The 19,917-nt window shown below is 43.0% G+C and overlaps 1 protein-coding gene across 1 annotated transcript in view; it reads left to right on the forward strand.

Moving 5' to 3' along the window:
* Positions 1–72: 72 nt before the first annotated feature.
* The window catches only part of LOC119388203 (late secretory pathway protein AVL9 homolog), a 30,548-nt gene continuing 10,703 nt past the window's right edge, over positions 73–19,917 (forward strand). Inside the window, exons 1-13 of the mRNA XM_037655865.2 lie at positions 73–586; positions 1,558–1,687; positions 2,175–2,260; positions 3,968–4,196; positions 4,534–4,613; positions 6,605–6,674; positions 6,903–7,065; positions 9,751–10,140; positions 10,820–10,970; positions 12,933–13,199; positions 15,695–15,829; positions 18,201–18,339; positions 19,760–19,840. Coding sequence (XP_037511793.1) covers positions 509–586; positions 1,558–1,687; positions 2,175–2,260; positions 3,968–4,196; positions 4,534–4,613; positions 6,605–6,674; positions 6,903–7,065; positions 9,751–10,140; positions 10,820–10,970; positions 12,933–13,199; positions 15,695–15,829; positions 18,201–18,339; positions 19,760–19,840 — 1,999 coding nt within the window. The 5' untranslated portion in view covers positions 73–508. The remainder of the gene's footprint in view (positions 587–1,557; positions 1,688–2,174; positions 2,261–3,967; positions 4,197–4,533; positions 4,614–6,604; positions 6,675–6,902; positions 7,066–9,750; positions 10,141–10,819; positions 10,971–12,932; positions 13,200–15,694; positions 15,830–18,200; positions 18,340–19,759; positions 19,841–19,917) is intronic.

The following is a 19,917-nucleotide window of genomic DNA, read 5'->3' on the forward strand; positions in this document are numbered from 1 at the left end:
CAGTTAAGCGGTATGAGGACTTTCACCATAAAATCCATTTTTGTCGTGCGCCGGTGGCGCGTCGAGCGGTTTCGGTTCAGGTTCCGGAGGCGCCGCTTATCCTGTCGTACGGTTTTGTAGTACGTGATTGCGGAAGGTCCATTGAACGCAGTCACTTGCCGCCTGAAGCCTTTGTGCACTTTGTGCGCTACGTGATCATGGCAGCTTTTTGCCCGTTAGCGACGTATGTGTGTCCCGCCGGCATGCGTTGAGGTCTCGATGCACCACCTTGGCTCATCGACTCGTCGTAGGAGTGCCGAGTGGCCGCCGACTGCTGCTTATGCTTTCGTGCCGCTGACGACGGCTGTCCCTGCATATTTCGAATCGTTATACCTGTGATCATCCTCACTTTCTGCAATCAGTGTCCCCTCTACAAATGGAGGGCTCAGCGCGTAGCGAGAAATCCGTGTCCTTGATTGTGGTATAATCTGCGTGGGCCTTGCAGCGGATCGATCAATCGAGCGCGATTATGGAGAAACCACCTGTTAACGAGGCACCTATTCTCCATGTCGTCGTCGTTGGATTTCACCACATCAAAGGGTACCAGGTAAGCTGGCTCCGGCACGCCACGCGGTTGTCACTGCCCGTACAGGGACTGCGCATAGTTTGAGCGGCCCTCTTCTGCTATGACATATCACTGGGAAAAAGGGAAAGACAGAAAAAGGAAATGAGGGGAACATAACATCTCTTGCAGAGTGACATCCTTATTTCTTTAGCTCACCGCCGCCTCCCGCGCCACAAGCAGCAAAAAATGCGTCGCAGTCGCCGTGGCAAGCTCGTGCTAAACGTTGGAGACTGCGTGCACAGATACAGCCCAGTATCTGATCTGGACTAGCTGGCAAATCCGCACAAAACCAGACCACACCGCGACTTTCTAGAACAGTGTCCATAAGTCGGAGGCTTTCAGCTCAGTAGTTCCTCAAGCACACAAACATTAGGAATTAAATAGAATCTCGTGCATTCATGTCTGCTGCGATAATGTCCAGGCGAATGATGTGCGTAAGATAGAAAGTGGGCTATATCAAACCCCGTCGAAGTTTGGCGACGCGACGTGTGAACATTTTCTTGCCGCGGTATAGCCATACGGAAAATTAATAAAAAAATTATCACCCTTCTGCTACATTAGCAGTTTGTAGTGGTTTTGTGCAGAATCTCACACTGAAACACACCAATAGAATCATACTAGTCAATTTCACCCTACTTGCTGCCGCATTAGTATTTTTTGTTGTATGCATACTGAATTATTTTAGTAAAATTGAGGCACGATTGAGTGCACCATGTTTGAAGCTGAATGTGCTTAAATGTGAAGTCTTCACACAACGTGACAGGGGCTGTCAGGTGCATGTCCAAATCAATACTTTCATGATGCTTTCAGGCACCGTAGGCTGTAAGCAATGGTGAATTTTAGGGCTTGTATAGCATGTCAACATTTTTCGAATGTTCGTATAATGATAGTTTACTCAAAAACTGCTGTTGAATGCTGCCAGCACGTTTAATGTCTGTGTGCTTACTTTCTAGCTGGAGTATGCATATCCTCCAATATTGGGAAAAGGAGAGACAGAAGCCCAGGAGAACCAAGATCTTCCCGAGCCATGGAAGCATCTTCCATCCCTTGCATTGCCCGATGGTGCTCATAATTATGAAGAAGGTAACACCGCGTGCTTTCGCTTTCATCTAGGAAATGTTCATATCACAAGGCTATGTTGGGCATACACTAAAACAACTGCCAAAATAGCTCATGCTTATTTAAATTTGGCTATACCTACCTTGGCTCAACTAGGCTCGTCTAAGTTTAAACTAGGCTCTACGTGGTAAAGGCAAGCTGGCCTGAGTTTCTGTTCATGCCATACGGCATAACGAAAAGCTTAAACAGCTCTACTGTTAAAACAAGCCCTTGATCAATTCTATTTCTTTTGTGTATTTCTTACATGAAAATCACACAATCAAAAGTAATGCTCAATTGAGGAGCCATGCCTGTTTTTCCAGGGCAAGACACCAGCTTTGTTTTTGGCCGTTGCCTCTAGAAAACAGCTTCCGCTCTGAAAGCTTTCACTATCGTATTGTCAGAAGTGTATTTGTGTAGGATAGCTGCCCTTCAAGAAATGGCTAATGCTGTTTGTTTTTCTGCTTTTCAGATACTGTATATTTTCACTTGCCAGCTTTGGACAACCCAAAGCGAACCGTATTCGGAATATCATGCTATCGACAGATCAGTGCAGAGGCAAGTGTAGCACTATTATCTTTAATAATGTTATAGTGGCTGTAACAAAGTTTAGTCTTTGACAGCTCAGCATCTATTCCAACTATAACACTATGTTGTAGGTACAGGACAACTACCTTCAATAATTGCTGTAGCTGTTATCTGTTTTTGGCTGAGACTTAATCTGCACGAAAAAACAAGGGGAGGCAAGAGGAACAAACGAGACACCATGGGCACAGCCTTGCTCGTTCCTTCTGCCTGTACCTGTCTTTTCGCCCAGTTTTGACCTCACTCACAGTGTGAGCCAACTAGCTGGTAAGAACGTTCTAGTAAATGTTTTTGGCTGTGAGATCATAGTTATGTGAAACATGTTTTTGTACATGTGCCTGCATACATGCACGTGCACATACACACACACACACACGTGTTTTGAGTGTTTCAGTAAATGTGGCTGGAAATTCTGAAGATAAGGAAACTGCAATATTTGCTTGCTACCTTTGGCATTACACTTATTGTGGCAGCAGGCATTTTCAGATGACTAGATACATTAACTACTGCAGTAGTTATAAAAATTAAAGTAATTATCATTTTATCTAGTGGATACAGGCGGTCAAGTCAAATGGGAGATGGAAGGCCTTCCTGCAAAGAGCCCATTGCCGCTTTCATAATTCGGTAAAGTGGTGACGGGTAATTTTTTGCAGAATTATGGAATCTGACCATTTTCATTGGCAAAACTGAAACTGATACGCCGAAGGGCACAGTTGCCATACTCTTCCAAAATGTCCAGAATGAGTGAACATTGTAATACTGATCATTGACGAACTTTGCTTCATGGGTATGTGGGCTGCGCTTGCCCTTATAACATGCATGGTGCACGCAGGTTAATGAATGCACAAAGATTAACACAACAGCAATCGTTGTCAGAAACAGTGACTTCATTTTGATCTTGACAAAGTTGAGAAAAAATGCGTTCTGACGCATAATCTGGCAACAATTACTAAGTGCATTGGTCAAAGTAAAAATATGGCTTATAGAGATTTTAGGGTATGTTTTCTTCACAGCTTATCCAGAAAGTTTTAGAAAACTAAATTTTGTTTTAAGCTAGCAAAAAATTTCTGAACTGGACAATCACAATGGTGCATTTATATTTTCTTATTTTGCCTTCACGGCACAATGTGTCAGCCGTCTTGCTGGACTGGCTTGGTTTACACATTTCATTTTAAAACGTTTTCTGGAGTTTGTCTGAGTACTATTGATCAAATTGTGCTTTAAATGAATGCAAGATATGTATTATGACTGCAAAAGTGTCAAATGCAGTCACCAGCCAGTTTTGCAGACATTGTTTCTGAATCTGTACATTTATGTGGTGTTCCTGGCAGCGCTTCCACCTGCCTCTAGTCCGCAGCTCACGGTATCGAATCCCGGCTGCGGCGGGCGCATTTTCGATGTTGGCAAAAATGCTTGAGGCCCGTGTACTTAGATTTAGGTGCACGTTAGAGAACCCCGGGCAGCCTAAATTTCCGGAGCCCTCCACTATGTTGTCTCTCATAATCATATTGTGGTTTTGGGACGTTAAACCCCAACAATTATTATATTAATGCCTGCCTCTAGAAGTGTCACTTTACCCACTAGTGGTAGGGTTTTACCTTGATCAGACCAGATGTTGCCAGAGTCTTGATTTCATTAGTGGGGAAGCTAACTTATTTTTTTCTGTTTTCTTGTATGCAGATGCTACTTCGGCGGGGCTCAGACGTCACGCGCAGCTCTGTGCAGAAGAGTGTGTGTGTGCTGAGCCGATTGCCGCTGTACGGAGTTATACAGGCCAAGTTGCAGCTGGTAACTCATGCCTACTTTGACGAGCGAGACTTTAGCCAAGTGGCACTCCTCAAGGAAACATACCAAAACTTGAATGCCTTGCTCTCGTCTGACATGATGCACGGAGGACAGCCATACCTGGGTAAGGCAAAGTCCATTTGTTGTGATCTCCTTCATGTTGCTTGGGTTAGGCATGCTAGTTGTATGTACTATGTACCTAGTAGGCTAAGTTGTTGGAAGCAGAGTTCTCCAAATAATCACTAAGCCTCTGTTCTTTCACATTCTGTTGCCACTAGTATCATTAACGAATGTGTTGTTTGTACGAATACTTATGGGTGAGTACCTTGTGAAAGCTTAGGAAGTGGAGACACCAAATTTGGAGAGCTCTTTACGTTCTACGTTTAACATGCGTACATGCATTAGCTCACATTCTTTGGTCTCTTATTTTCGTGTTCTGTTGTAACATTGTGTTCCTGCAGGGCTGTCCTCACGTGACTTGGTCTTGCATTTCAAGCACAAGGCAGTACTGCTGTTCAAGCTGCTCCTGTTGGAGCGCAAGGTGAGGCTACAGTGAGTGAATACATGAGCCAGAACACTTAGTGTGTTTGATTGGTGTAGAACGATGTTGGCTAAAGGAACCCATGATTTTGATTACTGGAGAAGGAGTATGGGCAGCAGCTATGAGCCTATCTGGTGATGTATGCTTGGCGGACATGATCTTGAATTGGTGGCCTATGCCAGACAACAGCAACAAAATTCGGAACTACTTTTGCATCTTAGACAGCTGTCCAAGCATCTGTGCATGTGTGAGCTGACATGACTGATGTATTCGATGCTGGAGAGGCGCAAGCCACATTGTCTGTCTCAACCAGTGTTGCGGAATGGACGCCTCCATTCTATTCCTTTCAATTCCTCGGAATGAAAAATCTTAGGCCATTCCCACTCCGGGAATGGCTGAGCGGTTCAATTCCATTCCTGTAATTTCTCAACGTAGGAGAAGCATCTTGATAGTTTTATCAAGTTAAAAATGAACGCCCCATAAAGCTGATGGCATCAGATGCATTAAGAACAGCAAAAATATGCAAAACACGTTACCAAGGTCGAGGGACAGTAGCTTGGTGACATATCTCGTGCAGTACAACTACCCTACTAATTCCCATACGGGCAGTTCTCCCACTAACTACAGTATTTGCATGGTGAGCATGTTTGAACGAATGAGGATGTTTTAATATTGTTTAAGCTTAAATATTTTAATGCTAAAATGATGACATAGTGTATTTTTATGCGGACAAAAGTAGTGTTCAAGAAGACTAAGCAGTTCTGCCCCGCGTCTGGAGCGGTCGTGAATATGGAGAAAACTATGATTTGGTTAAAGGGACACTAAAGGCAAATAACAATTTATGTCATAGTGAAAGCTCAATGTATGACAACTTCTAAAACTGCAATATTCTCAACAGCAGTGCCCTACTTACCGAGAAATTAAGCTAAATGTATCACATGATGAGCGCCACGAGTGGGGCATTTTCGAAGTGATCCCGATGACGTGTGAGAGTTTGCCTACAATAAATCACTAGTAATCAAACTAGCAGCAATAAAAAAAGAACCTTCCGTGCATCAAAAGACGTAATAAAATGCTGTTTGTTCGTTTCCGTTTGATTCATGCAAAAAAGAACCTCTGTGGCATTGCCATGGGGAACGGCGCATGGTTCAAAGGTTCCGTTTTCGCCGAACTGCGCTTCGCCCGGCGCCCTGCTTCGCTCACGCGGTCGCGTCTCAGTGGTAGTTTTGGGATCGCGTACTGCCGCGTGTGTTTTGCGCGCTCGTGATAGTCGCTCTGACAGTAAGTTCGACGAAATGCCGCATGCTACGACGCCGGCACTACGAGCCCTCAGAAGCATACCGCGTTCATCGAGGTTCAAGTCTCCGAATTGGATGGAGCCCAGCATCGCGAGCCAATGTCTCGTTGTCAAGTTCTCCGTCCACATCCATTGCGGCGATTGCGGCAAGCTTCGATGGCCATTGTTGCTGCTATGGGTCCCGCTACTTTTGCTCTGCTGCTAGTAGTTTTGGTGGCCGCGCAGTAAAGGCAGGCAACGTTGGGCACGGCAACACTGACGTATGAAAGTCGAATTTCAAGCGGGTGATTTGAAGTGCGCTAACGCGATGCGGACCACTAAAACGTGATTTTATTTCAAAATAAGCACTTCCTTGGCATAAAAGTAGCACTACAAGGTTTCTGGACTGCTATTTCAACAATCAACGTCGACTTAATGTTTGCCTTTAGTGTCCCTTTAATGGGGAACAATGCTCCCATTCCATTCCTCCAAGTGTTGTCCCCATTTCATTCCCATTCCATTCCGGGGTCGCGAAAATCTGGTATGATTCCGGAGTCATTCCAATTCCGGAGTGGCAACTCCGCAACACTGGTCTCAACTAAATCGATAAGTGGCCTCTGCTGCAAGAATGTTGCACTGCAAGATCTCATGGAGCGTAGCCATTTTCAGCATTTTGGATGCATAATGCTGTCAATGTTTTCTTTTTCTTCTCCAGGTGTTGTTCTACAAGACACCTGTCAAAGATCTCTGCTCCACTATTCTCACTCTCTGTTCTCTGTTTCCTGGTGAGTGTTCATTATGTTATGTGTTAATATTTTAAGTGGTAGCCCTTCTTGCAGTCAGTCTTGATTGTAAGCAATAAAAACAAAAACAAGCAGGGATGTTTAATTGTGTTAGAGAGGGTATACATAGGAATACTGCTGCCCGGTCTTTCAAAAAATTGGGGTGACAGAAATTGAAAAGGGTCTCCACGTGTAACCAGGTGTCTTCTGTGTTGTCATCTGTGCATGCAGGCATGTTGGAGCAGGGCCTGGAGGAATGTGCCTGCACAGCTGGTCTGCGGCAGCTGAGCTCCGAACTGCGCCCCGAGGAACACGACTTCCTCGAGGTCCACTTGAGTCACTCGCCTAGTGAGCTGAAGCAGAGCCTCGACACACTTGCCTCGGAGAAGAACAGGCAAGGTTTATACAACTGCTGTTTTATGTCAAGCTTTTCATTGACTTCATTCTGCTTTGCTAATTTATTTAAACAGTGCACTGCAAGATCCAGTCTAAATGCATGCTAGTTGCTGAAGACAAACTTGTGTAGTAATGTTTCTTGTTTCAACACACCTGTAAATTAATGTACATTCACGCTGAATAGGACTTGCAACACGAGAGTGCATGGCCTCACAAGCTCGAAGATTGCACATTACTTCAACTTGCCCTCATTTCCACAACTAAATGATATTTTCTTATTTGGGGAAATATCCAAGTGAGAGAATAGCATTTATTTGTGAAAATATAAGGGCTAGTGGAAGCCATGGGTGATCCTGGAGCTCATGAGGCAACGCACTGTCCTGTTGCAAGTCATATTGAGCACCACTGTACAGTACTCATGGATTGAAATGCGAAAAGTTAGGGCTAAGTGATGCACATACTACATCATCTACAGTTCGTGTCATATCGGTGTAGTTTTGGCCTCAACACTTGCATCAGAGCCAACTTTAGTGGCCAGATTTGCAGCGCTGCGACGTGGTTATCATAAGCCATTGCTCATAGCAGTTGTTATACAAAAAAGAACCAGTCGTGTTTCATTCTGTGAGTACTGCACTTCTCACTTTCCAAACTTTCTGAAGAATAATTTCTTTAGACTGAATTAAATGCTGATGCACTCCTAATGCCAAGCCCAAGCTACCTGACCAACCTTGTGATCAGATCTAAGCAATGTCGAGCTTGGTCTAGGTCTTGTCAGGCTGAGCCATAAGCTTGATTGTAGCCCAAGAGTCATGGCCATATCAAAAATTCCTGTGCAACATCAAGTACTAGATAGTACAGCAGTAGCACATTGAAGGTTGCTTAGTTGTTTCATTACTATGCTGCAGCCCTACCCACTTTGGCAGATAAAATTTCTTCTATGCACTGTGTTGCTCAAACACTTGCAACAGCAGCTGGATCAAGATGAGTGTTCAGACTTTGACCTATACATAGCAACTTATACACATTGCTAGGTTATACTGTTTGACGTTGTTGCACTACCTTTATGCTTTCAGTCCTGTTAATTTTTGTTTTGCCCTCAACATTCTGAGAAGTGCAACTCTTAAAAAATAAAATGTGGAAATATCCACTTAAAAAGCTTTCAAACCAAAGTTTGCTTCATAAGCAGTGACACTGTGTGATTGCAGTGCTGATTTACACTTTTCAGAATATGCCAGACTACGAGAATATCCCTTTCAAAATGTCGCCCTATATACAATAAAGATAGTCAAACCTCAATACATATAACAAACCTGAATTAATGGATCATTGTAGATGCACAGTGAACAAGGACATAGCCAGAAATTCTGGGGAGGGTCAACCATACTTTATGTATGTTCATGCATGCATTTGTATATGTGCGCTTATATATGCACATGCAAAATTAAAAATATGTACTGGGAGACAGAGGGGGGGGGGGGTGATCCCCCCTCCCCCAGCATCCCCTGGCTACACCAGTGACAGTGAAGTAAGTGAAAAAATTGCCACCACTATTTACAGTGTAATAGATATATGGGTCATTCCACGCCAACTGTCCTAGCCGGGGCGGTCGACAAAAATCAATTTCTCTAAAAAAATCTGAGAAAATTACGCACATATAGACATTAGTTCTACAGTATTTTCCCAAAATATTTTGAGCGGCAAAAATTTTCGGGCACGTGAGCGCCATTTGAACTTTTCGATATGGTGGAAAACCAGGTACGAAAGAAAAATTCGCTATAAATGGTCCGCTTCATGCATTCATTTGAAACTTGCTTTTTTTGTGTTTTTAGAGCATCGCGCGTTTATTATTGACAGTTGCTTAGAGTAGCTATATATTTTTCACTCCTTAGCGCTTAGGTAAAATTGAGTAAATTGCAGCGTTTTCGGAAATTTTTTTACAAAAGACAATTGTAGACTAAATACATCCATGATTTTTATAGAACTCTCTATAAAACGTACCATCTCCTAAAGTTTTTGTTTTGCCTGTGTGTGGCGCACAGGCCCTAAAGTAAAATCCTGAACTCGGAAAAAACGCTACATTGGCCTATGTTCAGACGTCTGTAACATCCTAAGGTGGTCCAATTTATTGGCCTAACTGGCCTAATTTATTGGATTAGTGAATTATGGCCTGCTTTATTGGATTGTGAATTATAACGGACTTCTAAAAGCGATAGTCCACCTTCGAGTGAAAATGGGATCAGAAACAGCATGCTTGCAGCACCCACTTTCAGGTTGGCATCTGCATGTCGCAGTCATCTTTCCTAAAACCATGGTGAGTCATCAACTCACCACGGTTTTACTTCTTTTGTTGAAATTTGTGCCCTGAAGGACGATTTGAGGCATACATGCCGAAAGCTGTCTTTACTTTTGATTGTTGACAACATTGAACATGGCTTGATGTGGGTGAACATTTAGAAAATGTCACTGATGCTGCTGTACTGTTCTACAGCCAGCAAAGTGAAAAGCTGCTCCTTATTGTGATCCGTTTATCTCCAGACACCAGCAGAAGCCGCGAATTGTGAAAGCCATATAGGCTTACATTGACGTCACGTGAATTCTTCCTGTTGGTACCACACTTGAGAGTTTTTAAAAACCATTCAACTATTGATGTTGCTTCTGAAATGGCTCTTAACTCTATCTTTAGGAAAAAGGAATTCAGCTCAGAAGATGCAGTGAGAGAAGAGGAAGTGCACTCACCTGAAGATTTGAGTCTGCTGTCCAAGACAATCCGGAACTCGGAGTCTAAAAGCCTGGCCAAGCGAGCTGAGTCATTTGAAGATGCAACAGATGATGTCAAGTCCGTCACTGTCACTCGAAAAGATTCAGAGGAGAAGAAAGATAAGACTGAAACACCGCGTCTCTCTCTGGGTTCTGTTGGTAAAGAGTTCATCAGCAAGATTCTGCCAGTAAGCCTTGGCGACATCCCATACCTGAACAGGATCACTGATGATGCTGTGTTTGAAGAAGAGGACAAACTCGTCTCTGAAATAGATGAGCTGCTAGACTCGGATCCCAAAGAAAAAACTGAAATGAGGCAAGTGATGGGATGTCTGGTGGCTGTATTCACGCCAGACTGACTCCTGTGTGCATGGAAGTTTGCTGGGCCCCTGCTTAGAATGTGTTTCTTGTAAAATAAGCTTTTCCTGTAATTTGTAGCAGGTATATGCCTTTATGTTAACTGTTTGTAAGTGGAACAGGGAGCAAGGTATCCTATGAACAAGCGAGTCTAATCGAGCTTATTATCTCACAATGCCTCTCACAGTCTGGTGCACATGCTGCTTATGTAGCTGTGAACACCAAAATTTATCTTTACAGTTCTGTGGCAGCATTTCTTCGCTGCTGAAATGCTACAAATCGTTTGTTCACTTAGCGGTTTGCTCTGACATGGTTTCTGTATTCAGTATTTTGGCACGCATAATTATCGTACTGCAACAAGTACACTCATACTTTAATATTCCACTGAACTTACTGCCGATGACCAAAAATAATGGCACTTCCTATCATTCCATAAAATGCAAATTCAGCATGCACCTGGCTGGACAGTTTACAGAGAAACAAGTTTTTCTGGAATGCTACGTTTCAGTACTATGACAGTGCAGAGGATTGCTGACATTTGTAGCACATAAATACAGCTAGCACTGTAGCCAAAAGTGTGCTGTTGTGCTGAAGAGCAACATGGCGTGATGATGAGAATTATGATTTACCATTTACAGATCTAAATTGGAATTTGTAGAAAGAGAGGATTGTGATGTGATGAAATCACCCACAACACCTGTTGCCGGCAAAGAGGCTGCCAGCTTTCTTGGTACTCGAGGATTCATTTGGAGCAAACTGCCATCTGCCATCTACAGTCTCACATCTAGAGTACGTAATTGTTTGTTTTACATGTTGCATTACTGGAGTTTGCATGTATGTTTCTGTCTGTGTCATGCCTATTGTTTTTCAGTTTTACAGTGGAGCTGTCAAGCTTTCCATTGTGCTGTTAGTCGTCAGCAGAAAACTATCGTCATCATAAACTGGCATGTGCTCTCTTCGTCTTCTTCTTCCTCTTCGACACGTTCTTCATCTTCTGCATCGCTCCCAGAAAATATGCATCGATTTGTCAGGCGTGGGGTGCAATAACTCTGATGGGCGAGAGAGAGAGAAATAAATTCTTGGTGAAAAAAACTTCTTGGTGAGGTGGCATTGGAACCCACGATTTGAAGCTGAGTGTCCTAAACACTCGGCCCTCCGGGCATGCTAACAGAGCATAGCATAGCCTTGTATGGTATAGTAAAGCAAGGGGCTGAGAAAGGGAAGTGAGGTTGTGAGGGTGAAGAGGAGGTAAAGGAGAAGGGGGAGAGTAAAGCATAGCATAGAAAGGGAAGAAAGGCAGAAAGAGAATCAAAAAGACAGAAAGAAAGGCAATAAAAAGAAAAATACATAAAGAGAGAAGGACAGAAACAGAAATAAACAGAGGAAAAAAAAGACGGAAAATACAGAGATGAGAAAAAAAGAGAGAAAGCGAAAATAGAGAGAGACAAAGAAGGCCGCCGAGCTCTGCACTTCTTTCAGGCTCAGCACCACTAGTGCAAAGCTGCTTTAATTTTTTTTGGAAATGGGATGAAAACAACAAGCTAAATGACATGCAAAACTGACTTGGTTATTTCATTGACCACTTTGCTATTCGTCTGTTGCCTTTATGGTGCTTGTCCTGCAGAAATAGTTCGAATGGCATGTTTCCAACATTAGCATGTGCCCAACATTGTGTGCTTTTTCAAGCAATTTTAAGGTAGGAGCACAGAAGGTTGAGGGCCTTGCCTTACTATTTTACAGATGCATATATATATATATACTACATGCCTATCATTTATGTAAATGTTGGCTGCTGTTCGTGTTGCTACTCATCATCTTCTGCCTGAATGAAAACCATTTTACTTGTGATCTTGCAATGACAGTTCTTCACCAGGTTCAACTTCGTTTTAATCATTCCGATTCTGGCCTCTGCTGCTTCATCTTCTGGCCTCTGCTGCACATACCGGGCATGGTGTGTGTGCGGTATGTGATAGTTACAATGAATCGGTTTACCAACATCTGGTAGATGAGTTTCATTGTGATTGTCACAAAACGCAGCTTGCCTGAAAATTTTTGTTGCAGATGCAATGTCAAGGAATGACATCGCAACCTTGACATTGCATCAACCATGCAGGCTGATCTGATCAAGCCTGCATGGGCTACTTGCGTATGCTGATGCATGTACACTAGCTCCAACCACATAGTTTTGGCAGATAATAGCTGAAAGCTAACAAAATCCTGATGGCTTCTGTCTGCTGTCTTTGGGCGCCTGTTGTGACGTGTGAGCTCGCCGTGTCGCTCATTGCCATAAAAACTTCATGGACCTTTTAGTATCATTGGCACTGGCCAAAGAACATTTGACCCAGGATGAAAGACAGCCATTAGTTTGAAGGGCTTGTGCCAGTCATTGCTGGACCACTGAAGAGAGCAGGGTTCCTTAATTTTATTGTTTGTTTCTTTCAAACTTCTCATTTCTTCTCTTACCTCATCTTTGAACACTGCTGCTCTCTGCATCTGTGTTCTCAGTTTTTATAGTTAACTTCCATAGCTGTGCAATCAGGTGTGGTGGCCCGGGCTTGTGAAGGACCCGTAAGACCTTCGATAAGTAACACTAGAGTATATTATAGCATTTGGCTCATTGTAGAGCATAGACAGTAGTGAAAAAAAAATGAAACAGAACCTGTTTTATCATTTTATGTATGTGTGCTGTTAACAACTTCACAATTACGTCAACACCAAAAGCATAGGACTTACATGCATGTACACGTGCAGGAATCACCATCTGGTGTCACAAAGGGTGGTGCACCTGGAGCAGGCGACGACAGTGATTTTGCTAGTGAGCTGGACGGTTCAATGACACCATGTGAAGACAGCTCTGGTTTGGGGACTCTCAACCTCGCTGGTGAAGGCGGTGAATTGGGTAATGCATCAGCCTTGAGCAGTCGGGACCAGGATGACCTGCTGCTTCTGCAGAGCATTCCCAAAGTCATAGCCCTGCCTAATGAAGACTGTGGCCTGCCACTTTGCATATTCTCAAAGGCAAGTAGGCACCCTCTTTGCATAAAAAGGCAGTCTTTGAGCAAAAGCCTATATAATGGTTTCTGCATGTTTGCTTTCTTTTTCTAAATTATTACATTTTTTTGTTCTTTGACATGTTGAACAACATATTGAGGTTACAGAGGGCAAAGCTACTGAAAAACTAGTGTAATTACAGGGAACTTAGCTGACTGTACACATACCATGTATGTTTTGTCACTGGAAAGGCCAGGTGCCCTTCCTTTTAAAGAAGCTGCCTTTTAGAGAGCAAGAAAGTCACAAGAACGCATGCTTTGTGCAACAGGCGCTTTTTGGAGTGATGCAGTCCATGGCACAGGGCTTCTTTGTTTAATGTGCAGTGGGCAACGCTGCCACTGACGAAGTGCCGTGAAGCAAATTAGAAAGTTGAATTAAGCAGTCGCTGTAGTTGTCAGCTACAGCAACAGAGATGGTTGTTGCAAAGTGAGCATTGTCACAGTGAATTGCCAGTTTTGTCATCATTTGCCTTTATTCATGACAGTTAGCACTACTATAGTAAATAAAATGCAGTCAAACCCGACTAATCAAACTTGGGAAATTGAATGATCCTTTATATCAAAGTATTTTCAAACACGACAATGCTTTAATGTCATTTTATAGGAAAAGCTACAGATACATCAAACAAAAATAGCTGAAACCTTCATACATCAAACATCGGGCAGTGCGAAACGCCCCAAGAAGTTGGTTTTTCCTCACAAAAGGGTGACTTTTTCTTGCAGAAAGGGCTTTCCCGCATGCATTTAGAAGCGTGAGCAGTGCTAAGGTGGACTAGAGGTTTGAGGCACCTGGCAAATTCGTATAGCTGCATATGAAGATATTGAGGCAGTGTTTACATCGATGCTGTATTTTCTCACACAAAGCTCACCCCTGCATATAACCTGTGCACTAAACTGTAGAGAAAAAAAAAAATCGTGACGTATTGATGTGAAACTGCCTTTCTTGCATTATCGTGAAGCAGTGCCATGAAGCCACATTGCGCACCGAAGTTTGCTTCGAAAATACAGTAAAATCTTTAAAAGCTTTGTATCAAATTATACTCTATATGGAACTAATCCCTGATTTCTTTTTTTTCGACTTCAATATATGCAGGTTTGACTGTACTTTCGCTTTCCTCACCACATACTCTGGTATGTTTTTTAGTCACAGCTGCTACAGTCTTGAAGAGGTCTAAGACTTTCGTGTAACAGTGGCTAGCTCTGCTGGAAGTGTTGACCTGATGCTGGGGAACTGAAGTTCGAACAGGCACCTACACAGAACAAGATGCTGTTTCATTGTTTTACTTGCTGGACTTTGAAAATGTTTGGCGTTTATGGAGGGGTTTTTGTAGTGAAGATCAGAGGCCGGGCTTGTCACAGGAATGTGACACGCACCCTCTTCTCTGGTGTTTGGGAAAATTCGCAAAAGGTATGCCACTTGTGGACTGCCAAGACAAAGGAGGAGAGTGTCTTCTTTGGCAGTGAAGCATGCCTCCTGGAATCATGGTAGCAGATCAGTTCAATTTCTCCTAACTTGTCCAATAATGAATGGATTTGAAAAATTCTTTCAGTAATACCCTTACAGTTTCCAGTGTGCAACCAAAATTCCCGGCGCGAAAGTGGGGTCTTTAAAGGGGCCCTGCAACTTTTTCAGCATGGTCAGAAAATGCTGCCGATCGGTAATCGAGGCTCCCGAGAACACACAAGCCAAACATTATAGCGCAGCACGCGGCCTGGGATTTACAATAAATTCTCAAAGTCAGCTAAAAAGCACTTCCTCTTCTCTCGACAAAAATGATGCTTACGGCATCACTGCCATTGGACACGCCATTGGCTGATTTGAACATGACGCGCTCGGTAGTTACTGCGGCTGCCACAGAAGGCCGTCACTTGTGCGCCCGTGCATTCACACTGAAAGTACGCCACACGTTCGAAGAAAAAAGAGAAAAAGTGCCCAAGGTCACGAGGCGCATGTGACGTACCTTCTTCCCCTGTGCCACACCTCCCTGCTTAGCTTCCAGCGTGCAACAAAGCTTTGTAACTCCGCTCGTACTGGGCGGATTCTAAGAATTTTTGCAGTGGTCGATTCGTGAGGAAATAAGCTCCTTTAGTGAAGCCGTTCCAAGGCTACTTGGCAAAGTGTTGCAGGGCCCCTTTAAGGAAGTTTAGACTCTTAAATAACATCATGGGTGGTGTGCAGTGTTCGTTGACAGGCGTTCAGTGGACAAACACAGGTTGTGTTAATATCTTTTTTTGTGTGTGTGCATGTTTATGCATATGTGTGTGCTCATTAAAAAAAAAAAATTTAACAGTGTTGTAGGCCCACCAAGACCACTTATTAAAATTTTCACTGCTAAAATTTCAAACTGCTATGTATATATTCTAAAATGTCCATGATATTAATTGTGGTGAACACTTAGTTTCCTTATGAATATCTACAGTACTTTCATGTGTCATCAGAATGCTGTTTCTTTGTTTCTTCAGGGTTCGCTATGCCTGCCATATGTATCTCTGCCTACCATAGACCTACTCAGTGACATCAGCATACGAAGCTGTGTTGTGGGAGCGACAAATGACCTCTTCAAGCAGAAAAAGCACCTTTTTGATGTCATTGTTGAGGTATGGCAGCAATGCAACATGATGTCAGCAGCAATGTCATAATGCATTCTTAGTGTGTTTACATGCTTTTAATAGTACGCATGGATCATATTGGCAGTATGCACTGATGTCATCGGGGCTGCCATATTGTTACAGAGCCAGCAGAACGGTAGCTGTGATTAGGACAATGCGGCATATCTGATGTCATGTGAATACTAGCTGTATATGCACGCATATATGTGACTAACTTTCTCATCAATACAGTGTACTATGTGTTTTTTTTTCTTATGGCGCTAGCACCTAGCAACATTAACATCCTTGTGGAGCACCCAGATTCACCACCAGGTGGGGTTGTTCATAAGTTCCAAAATACCCCCAACAGAAATAAAACAATGTAAAAAGGTAGTCTTAATTACTTAACAGTGTAATGAAGTACAACAAAATCACGGAGGAACACACGAAGCACATGCGCCACACTCTCAACTGAACTTTTATCCACATGTGCAGAACATAAATATATACCCGCATTGCGCTATACATAGATGACAGACAAAAAAAAAGCATACAAAAAATAACCCTCCATCCATTCAATTCCAGTATTTCTCTGTGCTGCAAAGTGATAGATGGGAAGGTGATGATGACTGTTTTTGATTTCGTATAGTATGCCAAGCCTCGATTATCTCTCGAGTTGTCTGTTCATGATGCCTTGAAACGATGCTGGTTTCGCTGAAATGCGGTTCACACCCACACTCCTTGCAATGCACAGCAATATGTGATAGGCCATTGCTACATTAGTGGCAAGGCAAATCGTCATGTTTCTTCAAGTAGAAAAAAAGGCTCTTATTCCGATATATTTTCCACGAAGATATGTGAATGACACTTGATGCTTAAGTGGATCTTAGTATAGGTTGCTTTAATGGAGATGACAGCAGTGGCAGTGAGCTTATTTTAGGGAATTGCCACTTTTTGCAGTCTCTGGAAACTGCATAAGGTGTGCAGAGTTCTTAGCTTCAAGGACATGCTATTTTACAATTTGAATGATATACTAGATATCAAAATATTTCTTGGTGCCTCTCGAGCTTTCTTTTATTTATTGGTACTAGAATGCCATATGGCATAAATAAAATTAAAAGTTCCTTCTGAGTTCACTGTATTTACCATCAAATGTACGAGTATCTGCTTGTGTAAACTACAGTAGAATCTCGGTGATACAAACCCGGCTTAAACGAATTTCAGTCTGATACGAATACGTGAAGTTCTCCGGCTGAATTCCATTGTGTCTAGTGGGCCAAAACTCGGATGTTCTGAACACTTTTCGGCATCGCGATGGGTGATACGAATTTGGGTACTGAAATTGTCTAGCGATGACCGACAGAAGCGTGCTCCGGAAGCTTCGGAAGCACACGCGCGGCCAGCACACACGCAGTCAGAACTGTGGTTACCATTTGCCACAACCGCTGTGGGCGAAGCTGCGGTCGCTATTAACGCGATCATATATGGCGATGATGAAACTCCGAAAGAACACACGCATCCAACACTCACCGAGCCGAAGCGATGCTGCCTGCCGCAGCCGCTGCAGACATCACCGTGGTAGGCGTGATCAAAGATAGCAGCGACGTAGTTCTGAAGGCAGGTGCGCGGCCAGCACACACAGAATGAAAATGGAACTACGTTGTTTGCCACAACTAGAATGACCTAGAATGCTCTACCGCAACTGCCGCGCACGAAACCACAGTCGCTATCGACGCGATCATCGATGGCGACTACACAGCTCCAAAGGTACGCGGCTAACGCAGTAGTAGACTAAAGGCAGTAAAGTCACCGTGAGAGGGAACGGAGTGGGTGAGCGTTCCTGTCGTTCGATTATGACTATGGTGGAGTGGGCTTTGGTGCACTTAGTTTTCAGCTGGAATCAAGTGAAGCTTTGATGTGCGTGTTCACCGCAGCCAGCTGTGCCATGTGTCCCAGATAAGCATACCAGAGTTCTTTCGACGGCAATAAATGTTTTGTGCGTATATATCATGGTTCGAAAATAGGTTTTGCTAGTTTTTTGGTGACATGAAGTTTTGGGCGATACGAATGTTTTTGCTCCTCCTTGAGATTTGTGTCACTGAGATTATACTGTATTCAGTACACATGTTTCCAGCTGTGTGCCCTGACTGCTAAGAATTTGAAGCTTTTTGCTGGTTCTGTGTTTCAAAAATGGTACACATGTCAAAGTGAATGCACACACACAAATGTGCATGCAATGAAAAGTAAGCAGCTGAATGCTTTAAAGTTTCATGCTTGCAAACTGTAGTCTTTTTCTGAGCTTCTTGGAACACTGTATATGTAAGTTGTCACATTAGATGAAAGCACCCCCCTTCCTTTTTTTTGTCTGTATTTCTTGCAGGTAGATGAGTGCAAAATCACAATCTTAGACAATGACCTTCGGCGACAGCTTTACCTCACCATGGAAGACCTTCGTTTTGCTGACTACTTAGTCAAGAATGTCCTTGATGACTCACGAGACCTCTTCCTTGATGGCACATGTCAGTACAACAGCACTAAACCTGTTGCTTTGGAACCAACCAGTTACAAAATGTTCTGTATGACTGACCAGTTAGTTGGTCAGTGCTTGCTATAGCTTTTTGTTGTGTCTATGCACCCTTTTCTAATTTTTCTTATTTACCCTCACATGATCACTTAAAAAACGGCTTTTCTTAAATTTGTATTTCTGTTACAGTCAGTATTTTATGTAAGTGGCTCCTCCTCCTTGCATAGCTGTAAGACCTTTTCACGCACGCTTTACACTTTACATAGTTAATATAGTCTGCCTAAAGGTGAACTTTGAACTTGCGTGCTCAGTATATCAGGCCTTTGTTCATACCTCGATGGCAATATGTTTTCATTAAGTAAAGGAGGCCTTAAACTCATTTATGCTGTGGAATTGCATTTAATGACTTCAAGGATTAGAGAAGCATTTTCCTTTTATTGGCAGCTCTTTCTTTTTTTCTATTTAAAACGTGTGTTAAAGCACATGTATATGTCTTTTTGAAGTGACCATTTGTGTCTTTTTTTGTATCCTTCTGCCACTTCATTTTCTGCTTGATATAGCCATCCGAAACAAATAGATGGTCTATGCATTCATTCATGCATTAAGTTCAGGCAGTACTGCTCAGAGTAATTTCAATTGGATAATAGTTTGCTCTTATCAGTGCTCTAAAAATGGGAAAAATCGCGATGGTATTCCAAATGACACATGAGATTCGGCTTCTCAATGGCTGTTTCATGTTGTGACTGAAGAAAATACCGCATGCCTTTACCTTGCATCTTTGAGCTATATTGGGCGCAAGGGAAGCCATTTTATTATTGTGCTTGAATCCTTTTTTCTCCAAGCATTGTTAAGGGGACTGTAGGGCTGCTCTGCACAAGTCTAATGTGTGCTGTCTAAGCATGTCCTTTAACAGTAGTATAAGGAATGCTCCCTACCAAAAGCTGTGCAGGACACAAGTGGGCATGATGTGGAGGAAGGCAAGCGGAGATATGTACATTGGTATTTTATGTCATTTTCAAATACTGGTCTTAGTTTATTGCATTGCCTAGGGAGAATCTCTGCTGCCATGTGGTGGTATGCGAGCGTTTGTTGACCTGTTGCCTGCTGTTAAATTCATTTGTAATGTGATGCATCTTGTTGGAAGGATTAAGGCCGCTGCTTTGGCTAGCTGGGACATAACAAAGACTTAAACATTGCTTAGGATGGCACAAGAAGCAGACACAACTGCACTCTTCTCAGCTTCGTCTGTTGGCTTCACATTGTTTCTTGCTTAAACCAGAAGGTGTGATACGGTAAGTTCTGATTAACGAGGTATTCCTTGCATTGTTACCAGCGAGAAAGGAACCATTTGTGAAGCTCTTGTTTAAGTTATTTCCATCGCGATCTGGTTGACCAGTGTTTATTTTTATTCATAGGCTGGCAAGGAGGTGAGGAATGGCTAAGATCAGAGTTCAAGGTGTACCTAATAAGCCTGATGAAGACTGCTCAGTTGGAAGGTGCGTACAATTTTACAATTTGTGCATGCATGCTGCTTCCAGCCATGCTGAATGTAATGACCCTTGTATGACTTCCA

Source organism: Rhipicephalus sanguineus, chromosome 3, assembly GCF_013339695.2.
Source record: "Rhipicephalus sanguineus isolate Rsan-2018 chromosome 3, BIME_Rsan_1.4, whole genome shotgun sequence".
In the NCBI taxonomy this organism is placed as follows: domain Eukaryota; kingdom Metazoa; phylum Arthropoda; class Arachnida; order Ixodida; family Ixodidae; genus Rhipicephalus; species Rhipicephalus sanguineus.